The 17,591-nt window shown below is 42.8% G+C and overlaps 1 protein-coding gene across 3 annotated transcripts in view; it reads left to right on the top strand.

The window, feature by feature from the left end:
• The window catches only part of EMSY (EMSY transcriptional repressor, BRCA2 interacting), a 41,441-nt gene that overhangs the window by 17,941 nt on the left and 5,909 nt on the right, over positions 1-17,591 (top strand). For all 3 annotated transcript variants that reach the window (XM_073548613.1, XM_073548615.1, XM_073548614.1), the window contains 3 exons: positions 12,964-13,196; positions 13,329-13,859; positions 15,369-15,899. In XM_073548613.1, coding sequence (XP_073404714.1) covers positions 12,964-13,196; positions 13,329-13,859; positions 15,369-15,899 — 1,295 coding nt within the window. The remainder of the gene's footprint in view (positions 1-12,963; positions 13,197-13,328; positions 13,860-15,368; positions 15,900-17,591) is intronic.

Genomic DNA, 17,591 nt, shown 5'->3' on the forward strand with positions numbered 1-17,591 from the left:
CTCTGGATATGACCGCAATACAGTCCTTATACTTTACTCATAGGTCACTACAACCCCCAGCATGGCCCGACCTCTGGATATGACCGCAATACAGTCCTTATACTTTACTCATAGGTCACTACAACCCCCAGCATGGCCCGACCTCTAGATATGACCGCAATACAGTCCTTATACTTTACTCATAGGTCACTACAACCCCCAGCATGGCCTGACCTCTGGATATGACCGCAATACAGTCCTTATACTTTACTCATAGGTCACTACAACCCCCAGCATGGCCCGACCTCTAGATATGACCGCAATACAGTCCTTATACTTTACTCATAGGTCACTACAACCTCCAGCATGGCCCGACCTCTGGATATGACCGCAATACAGTCCTTATACTTTACTCATAGGTCACTACAACCTCCAGCATGGCCCGACCTCTGGATATGACCGCAATACAGTCCTTATACTTTACTCATAGGACACTACAACCCCCAGCATGGCCCGACCTCTGGATATGACCACAATACAGTCCTTATACTTAACTTATAGGTCACTACAACCCCCAGCATGGCCCGACCTCTGGATATGACCGCAATACAGTCCTTATACTTTACTCATAGGTCACTACAACCTCCAGCATGGCCCGACCTCTTGATATGACCGCAATACAGTCCTTATACTTTACTCATAGGTCACTACAACCCCCAGCATGGCCCGACCTCTGGATATGACCACAATACAGTCCTTATACTTAACTCATAGGTCACTACAACCCCCAGCATGGCCCGACCTCTAGATATGACCGCAATACAATCCTTATATGCTTTACTCACAGGACACTACCACCCCCATCATGGCCCGACCTCCTGATAGGATCATCCTGCTTTCTATACCATTTCCACATAGATAATGGTTCCTGGCGCCATCACTAATCTTCGCAGTCTGATGCCACCTCCATGTGCACATGACATCCCCTTTAAGTTCACGGCGCCATATATCTTTAAAGAGGCTTCAGCGGAATATGAACATCCGCCATCCTCATCACTCACGGGCTCATCCCACTGCAGCATTGGAGATACCTGTGCCCCCGCAATCTGCGCTAATCTACAGGAGTGTGACAGCTTGTTCTCAACTCCCCTGCACTGCCTCTACAGGGCAATGAGAGCATTACACAAAGTCCATTCATATTGATGACCCAATTTACTAGGGGGAGTGTCTGACGTCAAGCTTGGTGACTGTTTGCAGTAGAAACTGATAATTTTGTGCGTTCGGCTCTGGAGTATGATACAGAATGTAACTCAGGATCAGTAATGTAATGTATGTACACAGTGACTGCACCAGCAGAATAGTGAGTGCAGCTCTGGAGTATAATACAGGATGTAACTCAGGATCAGTAATGTCTGTACACAGTGACTGCACCAGCAGAATAGTGAGTGCAGCTCTGGAGTATAATACTGGATGTAACTCAGGATCAGTAATGTATGTACACAGTGACTGCACCAGCAGAATAGTGAGTGCAGCTCTGGGGTATAATACAGGATGTAACTCAGGATCAGTAATGTAATGTATGTACACAGTGACTGCACCAGCAGAATAGTGAGTGCAGCTCTGGAGTATTATACAGGATGTAACTCAGGATCAGTAATGTAATGTCTGTACACAGTGACTGCACCAGCAGAATAGTGAGTGCAGCTCTGGGGTATAATACAGGATGTAACTCAGGATCAGTAATGTAATGTATGTACACAGTGACTGCACCAGCAGAATAGTGAGTGCAGCTCTGGAGTATAATACAGGATGTAACTCAGGATCAGTAATGTAATGTACAATTGTGGCCAAAAGTATTGACACCCCTGCAATTCTGTCAGATAATACTCAGTTTCTTCCTGAAAATGACTGCAAACACAAATTCTTTGGTATTATTATCTTCATTTAATTTGTCTTAAATGAAAAAACACAAAAGAGAATGAAGCAAAAAGCAAAACATTGATCATTTCACACACAACTCCAAAAATGGGCCAGACAAAAGTATTGGCACCCTCAGCCTAATACTTGGTTGACCAACCGCTTCCGGTAACCATCAATGAGTTTCTTACAATGCTCTGCTGGAATTTTAGACCATTCTTCTTTGGCAAACTGCTCCAGGTCTCTGATATTAGAAGGGTGCCTTCTCCAAACTGCCATTTTTAGATCTCTCCACAGGTGTTCTATGGGATTCAGGTCTGGACTCATTGCTGGCCACCTTAGAAGTCTCCAGTGCTTTCTCTCAAACCATTTTCTAGTGCTTTTTGAAGTGTGTTTTGGGTCATTGTCCTGCTGGAAGACCCATGACCTCTGAGGGAGACCCAGCTTTCTCACACTGGGCCCTACATTATGCTGCAAAATTTGTTGGTAGTCTTCAGACTTCATAATGCCATGCACACAGTCAAGCAGTCCACTGCCAGAGGCAGCAAAGCAACCCCAAAACATCAGGGAACCTCCGCCATGTTTGACTGTAGGGACCATGTTCTTTTCTTTGAATGCCTCTTTTTTTCTCCTGTAAACTCTATGTTGATGCCTTTGCCCAAAAAGCTCTACTTTTGTCTCATCTGACCAGAGAACATTCTTCCAAAACGTTTTAGGCTTTTTCAGGTAAGTTTTGGCAAACTCCAGCCTGGCTTTTTTATGTCTCGGGGTAAGAAGTGGGGTCTTCCTGGGTCTCCTACCATACAGTCCCTTTTCATTCAGACGCCGACGGATAGTACGGGTTGACACTGTTGTACCCTCGGACTGCAGGGCAGCTTGAACTTGTTTGGATGTTAGTCGAGGTTCTTTATTAAGAGAAAAAACAGCATCTAGTGGAATACAAATCCACAATCTCTCATAACATAAATGGCAAATCAGCAAAAAGAGAAAAAATATAAAACATAACTTTTAATGTTGTGTAAAAGCTACCAAACGATAAAGTGCAATTAAAATAAACCACTAAATCGATTGCCACAGACTATACGATAGAGTGTCTGTCTATGTTGGCACCACAGATCACCCAAGGTACATACATGTGGCTAATTCCATGTCCAAAAAGTAACATACCTGGACAGACCAATACAAGACAATGTAAATAACAACTGTAGTCTTGTCACAAATGGTTATTTAAGGGGAGGCATATGTAGCCCCTATCATATTTAGCTAAAACAAATAACTCATTCATGTATAAAGGAGGGGCATCAAAATATCAGAACAGTGGTCCAAAAAAAGTGCTCAATAAAGGAAGGATCTCACCCAAATGTCTGAAAGATGCCAATAATCAGATGTCCAACGGAGTGGAGACGAGTCAGGAAGAGGGAATAACCCTAATCAAACCCTGTAAGGGCTAACAAACCTGACACCCATAGCTCCCGCCCTAACAAGGGCAGTCCACATCTGACCCTCACAAAGATAGCCCTGCAATGTCCCTATGCATCCCAACGCGTTTCGTCATTTACTGACTCTTCAGGGGATCTAACTGCAAATGCTGGACTTAAGACATAGTAACTAGGCTCCCTCCTAGGTGACAGTGGAGTGAGACAGCTTGTAACAATGGGCTAAATATAGCCTGTTAATCAGGATAAAACACACCCACCCGAAAATCACTCAACCTCAAAACGCCACCTGTGGTAGCTGATATTAGACGCCACGACTGCCATATCTGTTCCACTCATGGCGTGTATACCATCACAGACGCCGCGGTCCCAGCTGCCATACTTCCGGTTTGCACGCTATACCCAAAACCAAAATGGCCGCGGGGAATTCCGGTCATGCGCAATCACATGGGCACCTACTTCACTCATGGTGCACAACATCATGGACGCCGTAGTCCCAGCTGCCACACTTCCGGTCTACACACTACACCCGAGACCAAAATGGCCGCGGGGACTTCCGGTCATGTGCAGTTCCATGAACTACATATTACGCCATCATCCTTCCGGTCCACTCATTATGCCCGGAACTAAGATGGCCGCCGGACCTCTGGTCATGCGCAATAAGATGGACATAGAATATATCCATCATATTTAATGTGAATAGGATCGTAGAGTGACAGCACATGTGAAAAAGACTTGGGTATACTAATAGATCACAGACTGAATATGAGTCAACAGTGTGATGCAGCAGCAAAAAAGGCAAATGCAGTTCTAGGATGTATTAACAGAAGCATACAGTCTAGATCACGTGAAGTCATTATTTCCCTCTACTCCTCTTTGGTCAGACCTCATCTGGAATATTGTGTCCAGTTTTGGGCACCACATTTTAAAAAAGACATCAACAAACTGGAGCAAGTTCAGAAAAGAGCGACCAGAATGGTGACCGGTCTGCAAACCCTGTCTTATGAGGAAAGGTTGCAGGATTTGGGAATGTTTAGTTTGCAAAAGAGAAGACTGAGAGGAGACTTAATAGCTGTCTACAAATATCTAAAGGGCTGTCACATTGTAGAAGGATCAACTTTATTCTCATTTGCACAAGGAAAGACTAGAAGCAATGGGATGAAACTGAATGGGAGGAGACACAGATTAGATATTAGAAAAAACTTTTTGACAGAGTGATCAATGAGTGGAACAGGCTGCCACGAGAAGTGGTGAGTTCTCCTTCAATGGAAGTCTTCAAACAGAGGCTGGACAGACATCTGACTGGGATGATTTAGCGAATCCTGCTTTGAGCAGGGGGTTGGACCAGATGGCCCAGGAGGTCCCTTCCAACTCTACGATTCTATGATTCTATTATGCGCAAACCTGCTAAACAAATAACAGTGCGGCAGAATAAAGGGTAAAGCGATTTGAAGTGGGAGGATTAAACCTTCAAACATAGAATATTTCAGTAGCCAAACAAAGATTTAAAGGGTATTTCACAGTATATACAAAGAAGATAAAATCACACAATCCACACGTATATGTATACATCCTAGATATAGCAGCTATAATTAAGTTGATCATTAAGCCCCCTTGGGGTCATGGTGTCTAGGCAAAAAATCCATTTTGTCTCCTTTTGTAACACAATACGATCCCAATTACCGCCTCTAGGTTGTTTTTTAACTCTTTCGATACCCAAAAACTGAATAGAGTTAATGTTTCCACCCTGGCACTGATGAATGTGACGCGAAATGGGGGTATCTCTTTTATGGGTAATGTCCCCAATATGTTCCCCCACCCTACGTTTAAACTCCCTGATAGTTTTACCCACATATTCCTTACCACACAAACAGGTGGCTTTATATATAACTCCTTTGCTGCTACAGTTAATAAATTCTCTGATTTCAAATTGCTGTCCTGTGACATTACCAACAAAGTCACTGCCAATAGCAATGTGAGGACAAACAACACAATGACCACATCTATAACAGCCTTTAACATTCGTAGACAGCCAGGTAGTATTAGTGGGTCTGGAGAAATGACTGTTGACCAGACGGTCTTTCAATGAGCGGCCTTTTCTATATGTAATTAAAGGTCGTGTAGACAGTTCTCTTCCAATATCTTTATCCATCAGCAAGATAGGCCAATGCTTAGCAAGGATGGCCCGTACTTCCTCGGACCCGTTGTCAAAAGTAGTAATTAGTCTCATTTCACTTTTATTCTAAGTCAGTGGTCTAGATTTCAGGAGTTCTAATCTATTTCTACCCTTCGCATTTTTATATGCTCGTTTCAAAACCTCAAGTGGGTAACCCCTATCCAGAAATCTATCTCTCAGCTCCTTCGCCTGCCTCTCAAAAGATTCTTCTGTGGAACAGTTTCTGCGAATTCTTAGATATTGACCTTTCGGTACACCACGTTTAAGATGCACCGGATGACTACTGTCCCACTTCAAGAGAGCATTTGTAGCAGTGGGTTTCCTATAAGTACGTGTCGAGATAATACCATCATTGCCCCTCTCAATCAAGATGTCAAGAAAAGATAAAGAACACGAATCAAACACTGAGGTAAAGAAAAGACCGCAATCATTGTGGTTCAATAAACTGACAAATTCCAGAAAACTGTCGGTGGAGCCCCTCCATAATATCAGGATATCGTCTATATATCGAACCCATAGTTCAATGCAACCCATGGCCTCAATGCCGCTCCTAAAGATAATAGTCTCCTCCCACCAGCCCAGGAACAAGTTTGCATACGCCGGGGCACACGGGCTCCCCATGGCGGTGCCCCTGAGCTGGTGGTAGATCTTCCGGTCAAATATGAAAAAATTCCTAGTAAGGCAGAATCGAAGTAATTTGATAACAAATAGGGACATTGCAGGGCTATTTTTGTGAGGGTCAGATGTGGACTGCCCTTGTTAGGGCGGGAGCTATGGGTGTCAGGTTTGTTAGCCCTTACAGGGTTTGATTAGGGTTATTCCCTCTTCCTGACTCGTCTCAACTCCGATGGACATCTGATTATTGGCATCTTTCAGACATTTGGGTGAGATCCTTCCTTTATTGAGCACTTTTTTTGGACCACTGTTCTGATATTTTGATGCCCCTCCTTTATACATGAATGAGTTATTTATTTTAGCTAAATATGATAGGGGCTACATATGCCTCCCCTTAAATAACCATTTGTGACAAGACTACAGTTGTTATTTACATTGTCTTGTATTGGTCTGTCCAGGTATGTTACTTTTTGGACATGGAATTAGCCACATGTATGTACCTTGGGTGATCTGTGGTGCTAACATAGACAGACACTCTATCGTATAGTCTGTGGCAATCGATTTAGTGGTTTATTTTAATTGCACTTTATCGTTTGGTAGCTTTTACACAACATTAAAAGTTATGTTTTATATTTTTTCTCTTTTTGCTGATTTGCCGTCGAGGTTCTTTATCCAACATCCGCACAATCTTGCGTTGAAATCTCTTGTCAATTTTTCTTTTCTGTCCACATCTAGGGAGGTTAGCCACAGTGCCATGGGCTTTACACTTCTTGATGACACTGCACACGGTAGACCCAGGAACATTCAGGTCTTTGGAGATGGACTTGTAGCCTTGAGATTGCTCATGCTTCCTCACAATTTGGTTTCTCAAGTCCTCAGACAGTTCTTTGGTCTCATTTCTTTTCTCCATGCTCAATGTGGTCCACACAAGGACACAGGACAGAGGTTGAGTCAACTTTAATCCATGTCAACTGGCTGCAAGTGTGATTTAGTTATTGCCAACACCTGTTAGGTGCCACAGGTAAGTTACAGGTGCTGTTAATTACACAAATTAGAGAAGCATCACGTGATTTTTTAAACAGTGCCAATACTTTTGTCCACCCTCTTTTTTTATGTTTGGTGTGGAATTATATCCAATTTGGCTTTAGGACAATTCTTTTTGTGTTTTTTCATTTAAGACAAATTAAATGAAGATAATAATACCAAAGAATTTGTGTTTGCAATCATTTTCAGGAAGAAACTGAGTATTATCTGACAGAATTGCAGGGGTGTCAATACTTTTGGCCATAACTGTATGTACATAGTGACTGCACCAGCAGAATAGTGAGTGCAGCTCTGGAGTATAATACAGGATGTAACTCAGGATCAGTAATGTATGTACACAGTGACTGCACCAGCAGAATAGTGAGTGCAGCTCTGGAGTATAATACAGGAGGTAACTCAGGATCAGTAATGTAATGTATGTACACAGTGACTGCACCAGCAGAATAGTGAGTGCAGCTCTGGAGTATAATACAGGAGGTAACTCAGGATCAGTAATGTAATGTATGTACACAGTGACTGCACCAGCAGTCAGTCAAATCCGCAGCAAAACCACAGGTGTCAAAAGGTTTGCGGATTTGCTGCCAAAAACGTTGCAGAAAAGGAAATGATGTCAGAAAGAGGAAGAGTGTGGGCAGAGAGTGTGCGTGTGTCTGTCTGCGGATGTCTGTATGCGTGTGTACCCATGCTACGATAGTGACATAGTGATTGTACTTAGGCGTCATATGATGGGACTACTACTCCCATCCGGCTATGTCTGCTGTCGCAAATAACAGTGACAGCATGAGCCGATGATGGGAGAGTCGTCTCATCATCCGGCGCCTGAGTTCAATTGTAAAAAAAAAAAAAACATTGCCATAATCACATAAGATATACAAACTCGCCAAACACCTAATCCCCGACGCCTGCGTCTCCTCCAAGCAATCAAAAATAATAAAACAACATAGTCCATTTATACCGAGTGTCCCACGTTGATGTCACCCGGCCGCCAGTGATACACTGACAGGAGGTAATCACTGAGCCGCCGTGAGAATTCAGAGTACATCAGCTGATCAGCCCCGGTGCTCTCACTTTTGGCACTGCTGCGTGGGAAAGTTCTCACACAGCAGTAGTACTTTAAATGAGAGCACAGGAGCTCATGAACTCCGGAGAACTCTGACGGCAGCAGCGCTGTGGAAGCAATTACTTCCTGTCAGTGTATCACCAGTTGCCGGGTAGAGCAGTCACATCTCCCCATGTGACTGTTCTACACGTGAGATCGCCGTGGGACACTCTGTAAATGGACTACGGTGGATAGGGAGTATTGTATGGTTTATTTTTGTTGCAGGAGACGAGGGCGTTGAGGATTAGGCGTTCAGTAAGTATGATTAATTAAGATTCAATAAAGGGAGCTTGTGTGATTATTTCTAATAAAAGACTTTATTCTGGCTGTGTCTTTATTTACCTTAAAACTATATAATTAGTAATGGATAGGTGTCTTACAGACGTCTCTCCGTTACTAAGCCGTGGGCTTGTTGTCACCTTGGTATTGTCAACTCTACAAATATTACCACACTTGCCACCGCTACAGGGCAAGTGAGAAGAGCGAGGCTAAATGCCAGAATTCGCCCATCTATAAGATGTGCCATTTCTGGGGCGGCTGAGAGCTAATGTTTTTAGCCTGGGGGGTGCCAATATCCATGACCTCTTCGGAGGCTATTAATATCAGCCCGCAGCTGTCTGCCTAGTCTTTGCTGATTCAATTTTATAGGGGGACCCAATGTCATTTTATTTTTTTCTGGGGTTCACCTGTAAACTAGCCAGTAAAGGCTAAGCAAACATCTGTGGGCTGATATTAATAGCCTGCAAACCTTTATGGCTATTAGCTCCTTCCCAGAATATTAACATCAGTCCCCAGCCATCGACTTTCCCTCTGCTGGTTATGAAAAATACACAGGAGCCCACGCAATTTTTTATTTTGTTTTTATTTACTTTAAAAATTAACATATTGTGTGGGTGTCTATCTTTAACTCTTTATATACCATTTTATTATATATTCTCGTGTATATATATATATATATATAATATATATTTGAACATGGTATGTAATGATATTATGGTCTTCAATGGAGAATGAAAAGGAAGAGGTTGAACAAGGAAATTACATCACAATTCTTTCTTTTTTTTTTTAAATATATCTTTATTTAGCTTCCAAAACGCATACAAATCCACTTGAAAATCCGCATCAAAACCTCGTGGGATTTCAACTGCGTTTTCTGCCAAGAGAGGCAGAAACTGCGCAGAAATTTCCACAAGCAAATCCGCAACATGCGCACACAGCCTAGGATGAGTAATGTCTGTACCCGGTGATTGCACCCTTCTGGGTAGCTGTGAAGTCTTGGCTGGGTTATGTTGCCGTCTTCCCATATAACCTGCCCACATCCCGTGACTGTGGTGCTGTGACTTCAGACTTGGCTCATTCCTGTGGTTGCACTTTCCCCATTTCTAGATTTATAACTCAGTGAAATTAGTCAGTGGGAAATGTGTTTTTTATTTCTCTTATTTATTGGAATAGACAGTGATTTATGGTTCTTTCAGAATTTGTGCTTTATCTGGTTTCTAAAATTCAAATTCATTTATCCTATGACAGGAGTTAATGAATAGGAGGGGGATTCTGAGTGTAGAGCGATCATAAAGCATGTTTTTCGGAGCAGCCTTATGTTCCGTACACTGCCTATTAATCTGAATGGATACCGTGTAATGCTTCATTTCTCCTGCAGAGGCGCTGTGTGGAAAAGGAAGACTTAATACCAGGTTTCCCTACCAACCACCGCTGATTGCGGGAGGTCACACTAGGGTGATACTTTGTGATTGACCTTTGTGTAGGTGACCCTTCTAACAAGTATTGATTGTCCAAAGTGCAGAACTGCTCTAACTTCTAAATGCAAATTGTTGTAAACGTCCGTGATTTCTAGGTACCCGTGTGTGGAGAGGACCCACGCTGCCCTCTCTATGTGCTAGACCCTGGCGGCTGGTGCAGAGCTCCGAACGCTGCTGTGAACGATAGAAATGCAGCTGACAAAGACAGGGGTGCTTAAATGGCGTGGTTGTCGTTGCTCGGAGGCATCTTCACTGCCATCTTGGTCCTCCTGTGGAGCTCTGCCACGTGCTGGGTTTATTATGAGAGCTTATATTGCAATACTCTGGTATTACTGACAGTATTATCGGCGATCAGATAATGACGTATTCACGTTCCCTAAAGGAGGTTAAGATTAAGTCTATATTCTTACTATATGTAATATACACTCACTGGCCACTTTATTAGGTACACCTGTCCAACTGTGTGTTAAGACTTAATTTCTAATCAGCCAATCACATGGCGGCAACTCAGTGCATTTAGGCATGTAGACATGGTCAAGACAATCTCCTGCAGTTCAAACCGAGCATCAGTATGGGGAAGAAAGGTGATTTGAGTGCCTTTGAACGTGGCATGATTGTTGGTGCCAGAAGGGCTGGTCTGAGAATTTCAGAAACTGCTGATCTACTGGGATTTTCACGCACAACCATCTCTAGGGTTTACAGAGAATGGTCCGAAAAAGAAAAAAAATCCAGTGAGCGGCAGTTCTGTGGCCGGAAATGCCTTGTTGATGCCAGAGGTCAGAGGAGAATGGGCAGACTGGTTCGAGCTGATAGAAAGGCAACAGTGACTCAAATTGCCACCCGTTACAACCAAGGTAGGCAGAAGAGCATCTCTGAACGCACAGTGCGTCGAACTTTGAGGCAGATGGGCTACAGCAGCAGAAGACCACACTGGGTACCACTCCTCTCAGCTAAGAACAGGAAACTGAGGCTACAATTTGCACAAGCTCATCGAAATTGGACAGTAGAAGATTGGAAAAACGTTGCCTGGTCTGATGAGTCTCGATTTCTGCTGCGACATTCGGATGGTAGGGTCAGAATTTGGCGTAAACAACATGAAAGCATGGATCCATCCTGCCTTGTATCAACGGTTCAGGCTGGTGGTGGTGGTGTCATGGTGTGGGGAATTTTTTCTGGGCACTCTTTGGGCCCCTTGGTACCAATTGAGCATCGTTGCAACGCCACAGCCTACCTGAGTATTGTTGCTGACCATGTCCATCCCTTTATGACCACAATGTACCCAACATCTGATGGCTACTTTCAGCAGGATAATGCGCCATGTCATAAAGCTCGAATCATCTCAGATTGGTTTCTTGAACATGACAATGAGTTTACTGTACTCAAATGGCCTCCTCAGTCACCAGATCTCAATCCAATAGAGCATCTTTGGGATGTGGTGGAACGGGAGATTCGCATCAGGGATGTGCAGCCGACAAATCTGCGCCAACTGTGTGATGCCATCATGTCAATATGGTCCAAAATCTCTGAGGAATGCTTCCAGCACCTTGTTGAATCTCTGCCACGAAGAATTGAGGCAGTTCTGAAGGCAAAAGGGGGTCCAACCCCTTACTAGCATGGTGTACCTAATAAAGTGGCCAGTGAGTGTACAGTGAAGGAAATAAGTATTTGATCTCCCACCAACCATTAGGCTATGTGCACACGTTGCGGAATTCCTGCGGAAGTGACCTCGGGAATTCAGCAATTCCATTCCGTGGGAAAACCGCATTTTAAATTCCCGCGAATTTCCCGCGGAAAAACTAGCGATCTGTAGCATCGCTTGGAAAACTGATTGACAGGTAGGTCACACTCATAGTGTTTGACGAGTGTGACCACCTTTTTACTATTGAGGCCGCCTATGCGGCATCAGTAGTAAAAAGATCTAATGTTAAAAATAATTAAAAAATAAAAAATCGTATTTTTCTCACCTTCCGACGTCCCACGGGAACGGGACCAGCCGGAGCATCACTAAAGCCTGGTGACGCTGCGAGGGACGTCGGAAGGTGAGAATATGACGATTTTTTTATTTTAATTCTATTTTTTACAGGGATATGGTACCCGGAGGACAGTCTCCTCTCCTCCGGACCGTGGGTACCATCCGTAAATGTTCTGCTTACTTTTTGTATGGTGTGCACAGCCACTTGCGGAAAGTAAGCAGAACAATGCATTCCTATGGGTGCGGGATCGCCGCGATTCCGCAAATTAATGAGCCTGCTGCGTATTTTTCCTCGATGCGATTCCCCTGCGGGAAAATCCGCAGCATTAGCACAGCATTGCGGAATCCCATAGGAAGGCATGGGATGCTGTTTTTTGCGTTTTTGCGGCAAAATCGCGCGTTAGAAAACGCGAAAAAGACGCAACGTGTCAACGCAGCCTTAACAGTTCTGGCTCCTACAGACCAGTTGGACGCTGGTCTGAATACTTATCACCATGTGATATTTCAGTTTTTATTTTTCAATAAATTTGCAAAATTTTTACATTTCTGTTTTTTTTTTTTTTTTCAGTCAAGATGGGGGGCAGAGTGTACATTGATGAGAAAAAAAATGAACTTTTTTTTTTAAATTTACCAAATGGCTGCAATATAACCAAGAGTGAAAAATTTAAAGGGGTCTGAATACTTTCCGTACCCACTGTGTATATACAGCTGAAAACAATAAAGGGAACACTAAAAGTTGGGTCAGCCTGTAATGTGTTCCTTTTATTTGTTTATTTTTTTTGAGCAGTATATATTTTTTATAACTTTATTTTATAATTACATATTATTTCATTAAGTAAAAATTTTTTTTTAATGAAATTATAGAAGTAGCAAACGAAACAAACTTATTTGGTATCACCTCGTACGTAAAAGTCTGGTTCTATCAAGAAGGGTTGCCATTTTATTTAGTTTTTTTTCTGTCTCTACAGGTAAAGCGAGGCCCGTGGCATCTTCCACCACCGTGGGTTCTGGCGACGTCCCCCTCACTTCTCTCCTCCAGGTCAGCCACCCGTCGCAGCAGCACCACCAGCTGCAGACATCGCAGTCCTCTCGCGCTCTGCTGCAGCACGTCTCCCAGTCTCAGAGCGCGGCACAGACATCCGTGGTGGTAAAGTCGCTCCCCATGTCCTCCAGCGGGGCGATTACTCACCTAATGCATCAGGTATGTTCACCAGAGCTTGGCCCGCCATTACCTTGGCGTATGTGCATGGTAGCCCGGGCTGTATGGGGGGCTTACACCCCCATACAGCTACTCGCACAGGCATTTTGACCCCTTTTGATGATAAACTTGCAGGCGTTGAGCAGCCACACTGCGTTCAAGAGAACAGAGGAGACCGTGACGGAAGAGGGCGAAGTGGAAGAAATGGACACGTTGGACCCCCAGACTGGTCTTTTTTACAGATCTGCTTTGGCTCAAAGGCAGCAGAAACAGATCCACCTGCACCAGGAGGGGGCGCACCTCCAAGTGAAGACGGTCCAGTCCCTGCAGACCAAACAGAAGCAGATCATCCAGCTCCAGCCGGAGCAGATCCAGCACAAGATTCAGCAGACGGCCCAGCTGTCAATCAGACAGCAGAAAATCACTCCCCTGCAGCAAGAGAACCTCCAGCAGCACACACAGCGCCACATGCTGGTGAAAGAGCGCCACATCCCGTCACTAATGTCTCAGCCGCAACAGACAGTGGTGCAGGTGCTGGCCGTGAAAACAACCCAGCAGCTACCCAAACTGCAGCAGGTACCGAGTCAGCAGAAGATCTACATGCAGTCCCAGCTCTCCCAGACCCCAATACACATCCCAATCTCTGAGAAGCAGACCATCAGCCAGGTAAGCATGCCGGAAAGGGTGGGCTCAATTCTAGTGTTAAGTGACCGCTGATATTTACATGTATCTTTTATACAGTTTTAAATAGATTCAGTAAATGCTTGGGAAATATGCTTCATCTTACTCCAGAACGACACTCTCTGTTCTGCTGGTGGAGTTACTGTGTACATACATTACATTACTGATCCTGTACTGATCCTGTATTATACCCCAGAGCTGCACTCACTATTCTGCTGGTGCAGTCACTGTGTACATACATTACATTACAGATCCTGAGTTACATCCTGTATTATACTCCAGAGCTGCACTCATTATTCTGCTGGTGCAGTCACTGTGTACATACATTACATTCCTGATCCTGAGTTACATCCTGTATTATACCCCAGAGCTGCACTCACTATTCTGCTGGTGCAGTCACTGTGTACATACATTACTGATCCTGAGTTACATCCTGTATTATACTCCAGAGCTGCACTCACTATTCTGCTGGTGCAGCCACTGTGTACATACATTACATTACTGATCCTGACTTACATCCTGTATTATACCCCAGAGCGGCACTCACTATTCTGCTGGTGCAGTCACAGTGTACATACATTACTTTACTGATCCTGAGTTACATCCTGTGTTATACTCCAGAGCTGCACTCACTATTCTGCTGGTGCAGTCACTGTGTACATACATTACTGATCCTGAGTTACATCCTGTATTATACTCCAGAGCTGCACTCACTATTCTGTTGGTGCAGCCACTGTGTACATACATTACAATACTGATCCTGACTTACATCCTGTATTATACCCCTGAGCTTCACTCACTATTCTGCTGGTGCAGTCACAGTGTACATACATTACATTACTGATCCTGAGTTACATCCTGTATTATATTCCAGAGCTGCACTCACTATTCTGCTGGTGCAGTCACAGTGTACATACATTACATTACTGATCCTTAGTTACATCCTGTATTATATTCCAGAGCTGCACTCACTATTCTGCTGGTGCAGTCACAGTGTACATATATTACATTACTGATCCTGAGTTACCTCCTGTATTACACTCCAGAGCTGCTCTCACTATTCTGCTGGTGCAGTCTCTGTGTACATACATTACATTACTGATCCCGAGTTACATCCTGTATTATACTCCAGAGCTGCACTCACTATTCTGCTGGTGCAGTCACTGTGTACATACATTACATTACTGATCCCGAGTTACATCCTGTATTATACTCCAGAGCTGCACTCACTATTCTGCTGGTGCAGTCACTCTGTACACACTTTACTGATCCTGTGCTGATCCTGTATTATACCCCAGAGCGGCACTCACTATTCTGCTGGTGCAGTCACTGTGTACATACGTTACTGATCCTGTATTGATCCTGTATTATACTTCAGAGCTGCACTCACTATTCTACTCAAGTATAGCATGAGTTATATAGGGCTTGTGTGCTTTTTTTTCCTCATGCTACATCACTTACACTTGTTTTTTTTCCTCTTCTTCTTTGTCGCAGCCCCTTGTAACGTCGGGTTCAGCGGTTACGAAGATCACATTTGAGGGCCATCAGCCGCCCATTGTTTCAAAAGCAACATTAAGTGAATGTCTGCCGAAACTCACTCCTGCTTTGACCAATATCGTCCCCAGCATGTCAGTGACAGACAAGGCTGTTGCGGATATATTAAAAATGTCCATGATGGAAGCTGACATAGATCCGAACATTGAACCCATGATTGTGGATCCCCCAATTAAAGTAACTCCTCTTATTAAACCTATGCCAGTGTTGACAGAAGCGGCCATACCCCCTCAGGTGCAGAGGCTATGTATACCAAGTTCAGTGACTTCAACCGTACCACCACTTCCTAAATGCTTCCCAGCTCCCATCATTACCGCAACATCTTCCACTGCTCTACCAGTACCATTGCCACCGCCACCTCCGCTTACAAGAAAGGTAGATGTTCCAGTTGCCAGTCAGATTATACAGATCCAGAATGTCCCACAGCCCACAAAGAGAGTGGAAGAAATGCCTTCTGAAATCATCATACAGGTAAACATAACTATAACTACTATACTGCCCCTATGTACAGGAATATAACTACTATAATACTGCCCCCTATGTACAAGAATATAACTACTATAATACTGCCCCCTATGTACAAGAATAACTACTATAATACTGCCCCTATGTACAAGAATATAACTACTATAATACTGCTCCCTATGTACAAGAATATAACTACTATAATACTGCTCCTATGTACAAGAATATAACTACTAAAATACTGCCCCTATGTACAAGAATATAACTACTGTAATACTGCCCCTATGAACAAGAATATAACTACTATAATACTGCCGCTATGTACAAGAATATAACTACTATAATACTGCTCCTATGTACAAGAATATAACTACTATAATACTGCCCTCTATGTACAAGAATATAGCTACTATAATACTGCCCCTATGTACAAGAATATAACTACTATAATACTGCCCTCTATGTACAAGAATATAACTACTATAATACTGCTCCTTTGTACAAGAATGTAACTACTATAATACTGCTCCTATGTACAAGAATATAACTACTATAATACTGCTCCTATGTACAAGAATATAACTACTATAATACTGCTCCTTTGTACAAGAATGTAACTACTATAATACTGCTCCTATGTACAAGAATATAACTACTATAATACTGCTCCTATGTACAAGAATATAACTACTATAATACTGCCCCCTATGTACAAGAATATAACTACTATAATACTGCCCCCTATGTACAGGAATATAACTACTATAATACTGCCCCCTATGTACAGGAATATAACTACTATAATACTGCCCCCTATGTATCGGAATATAACTACTATAATGCTGCTCCTATGTATAAGAATATAACTACTAATACTGCTCCTATGTACAAGAATATAACTACTATAATACTGCCCCTATGTACAAGAATATAACTACTATAATACTGCTCCTATGTACAAGAATATAACTACTATAATATTGACCCCCTATGTACAAGAATATATGGTAACTACTATAATACTGCCCCTATGTACAAGAATATAACTACTATAATATTGCCCCCCTATGTACAAGAATATATGGTAACTACTATAATACTGCTCCCTATGTACAAGAATATAACTACTTTAATACTGCTCCCTATATACAGGAATATAGCTACTATAATACTGCTCCCTATGTACAAGAATATAACTACTATAATACTGCCCCCATGTACAAGAATATAACTACTATAATACTGCCTCTATGTACAAGAATATAACTACTATAATACTGCTCTCTATGTACAAGAATATAACTACTATAATACTGCTCCCTATGTACAAGAATATAACGACTATAATAGTGCCCCTATGTACAAGAATATAACTACTATAATACTTCCCCCTATGTACAGGAATATAACTACTATAATACTGCCCCCTATGTACAGGAATATAACTACTATAATACTGCCCCCTATGTATCGGAATGTAACTACTAGAATACTGCCTCTATGTACAAGAATATAACTACTATAATATTGACCCCCTATGTACAAGAATATATGGTAACTACTATAATACTGCCCCTATGTACAAGAATATAACTACTATAATACTGCCCCTATGTACAAGAATATAACTACTATAATACTGTCCCCTATGTACAAGAATATACGGTAACTACTATAATACTGCTCCCTATGTACAAG

This window comes from Dendrobates tinctorius, unplaced genomic scaffold (genome assembly GCF_039654945.1).
Source record: "Dendrobates tinctorius isolate UK_male_01 unplaced genomic scaffold, ASM3965494v1 ptg000157l, whole genome shotgun sequence".
NCBI classification, from domain to species: Eukaryota; Metazoa; Chordata; class Amphibia; order Anura; family Dendrobatidae; genus Dendrobates; species Dendrobates tinctorius.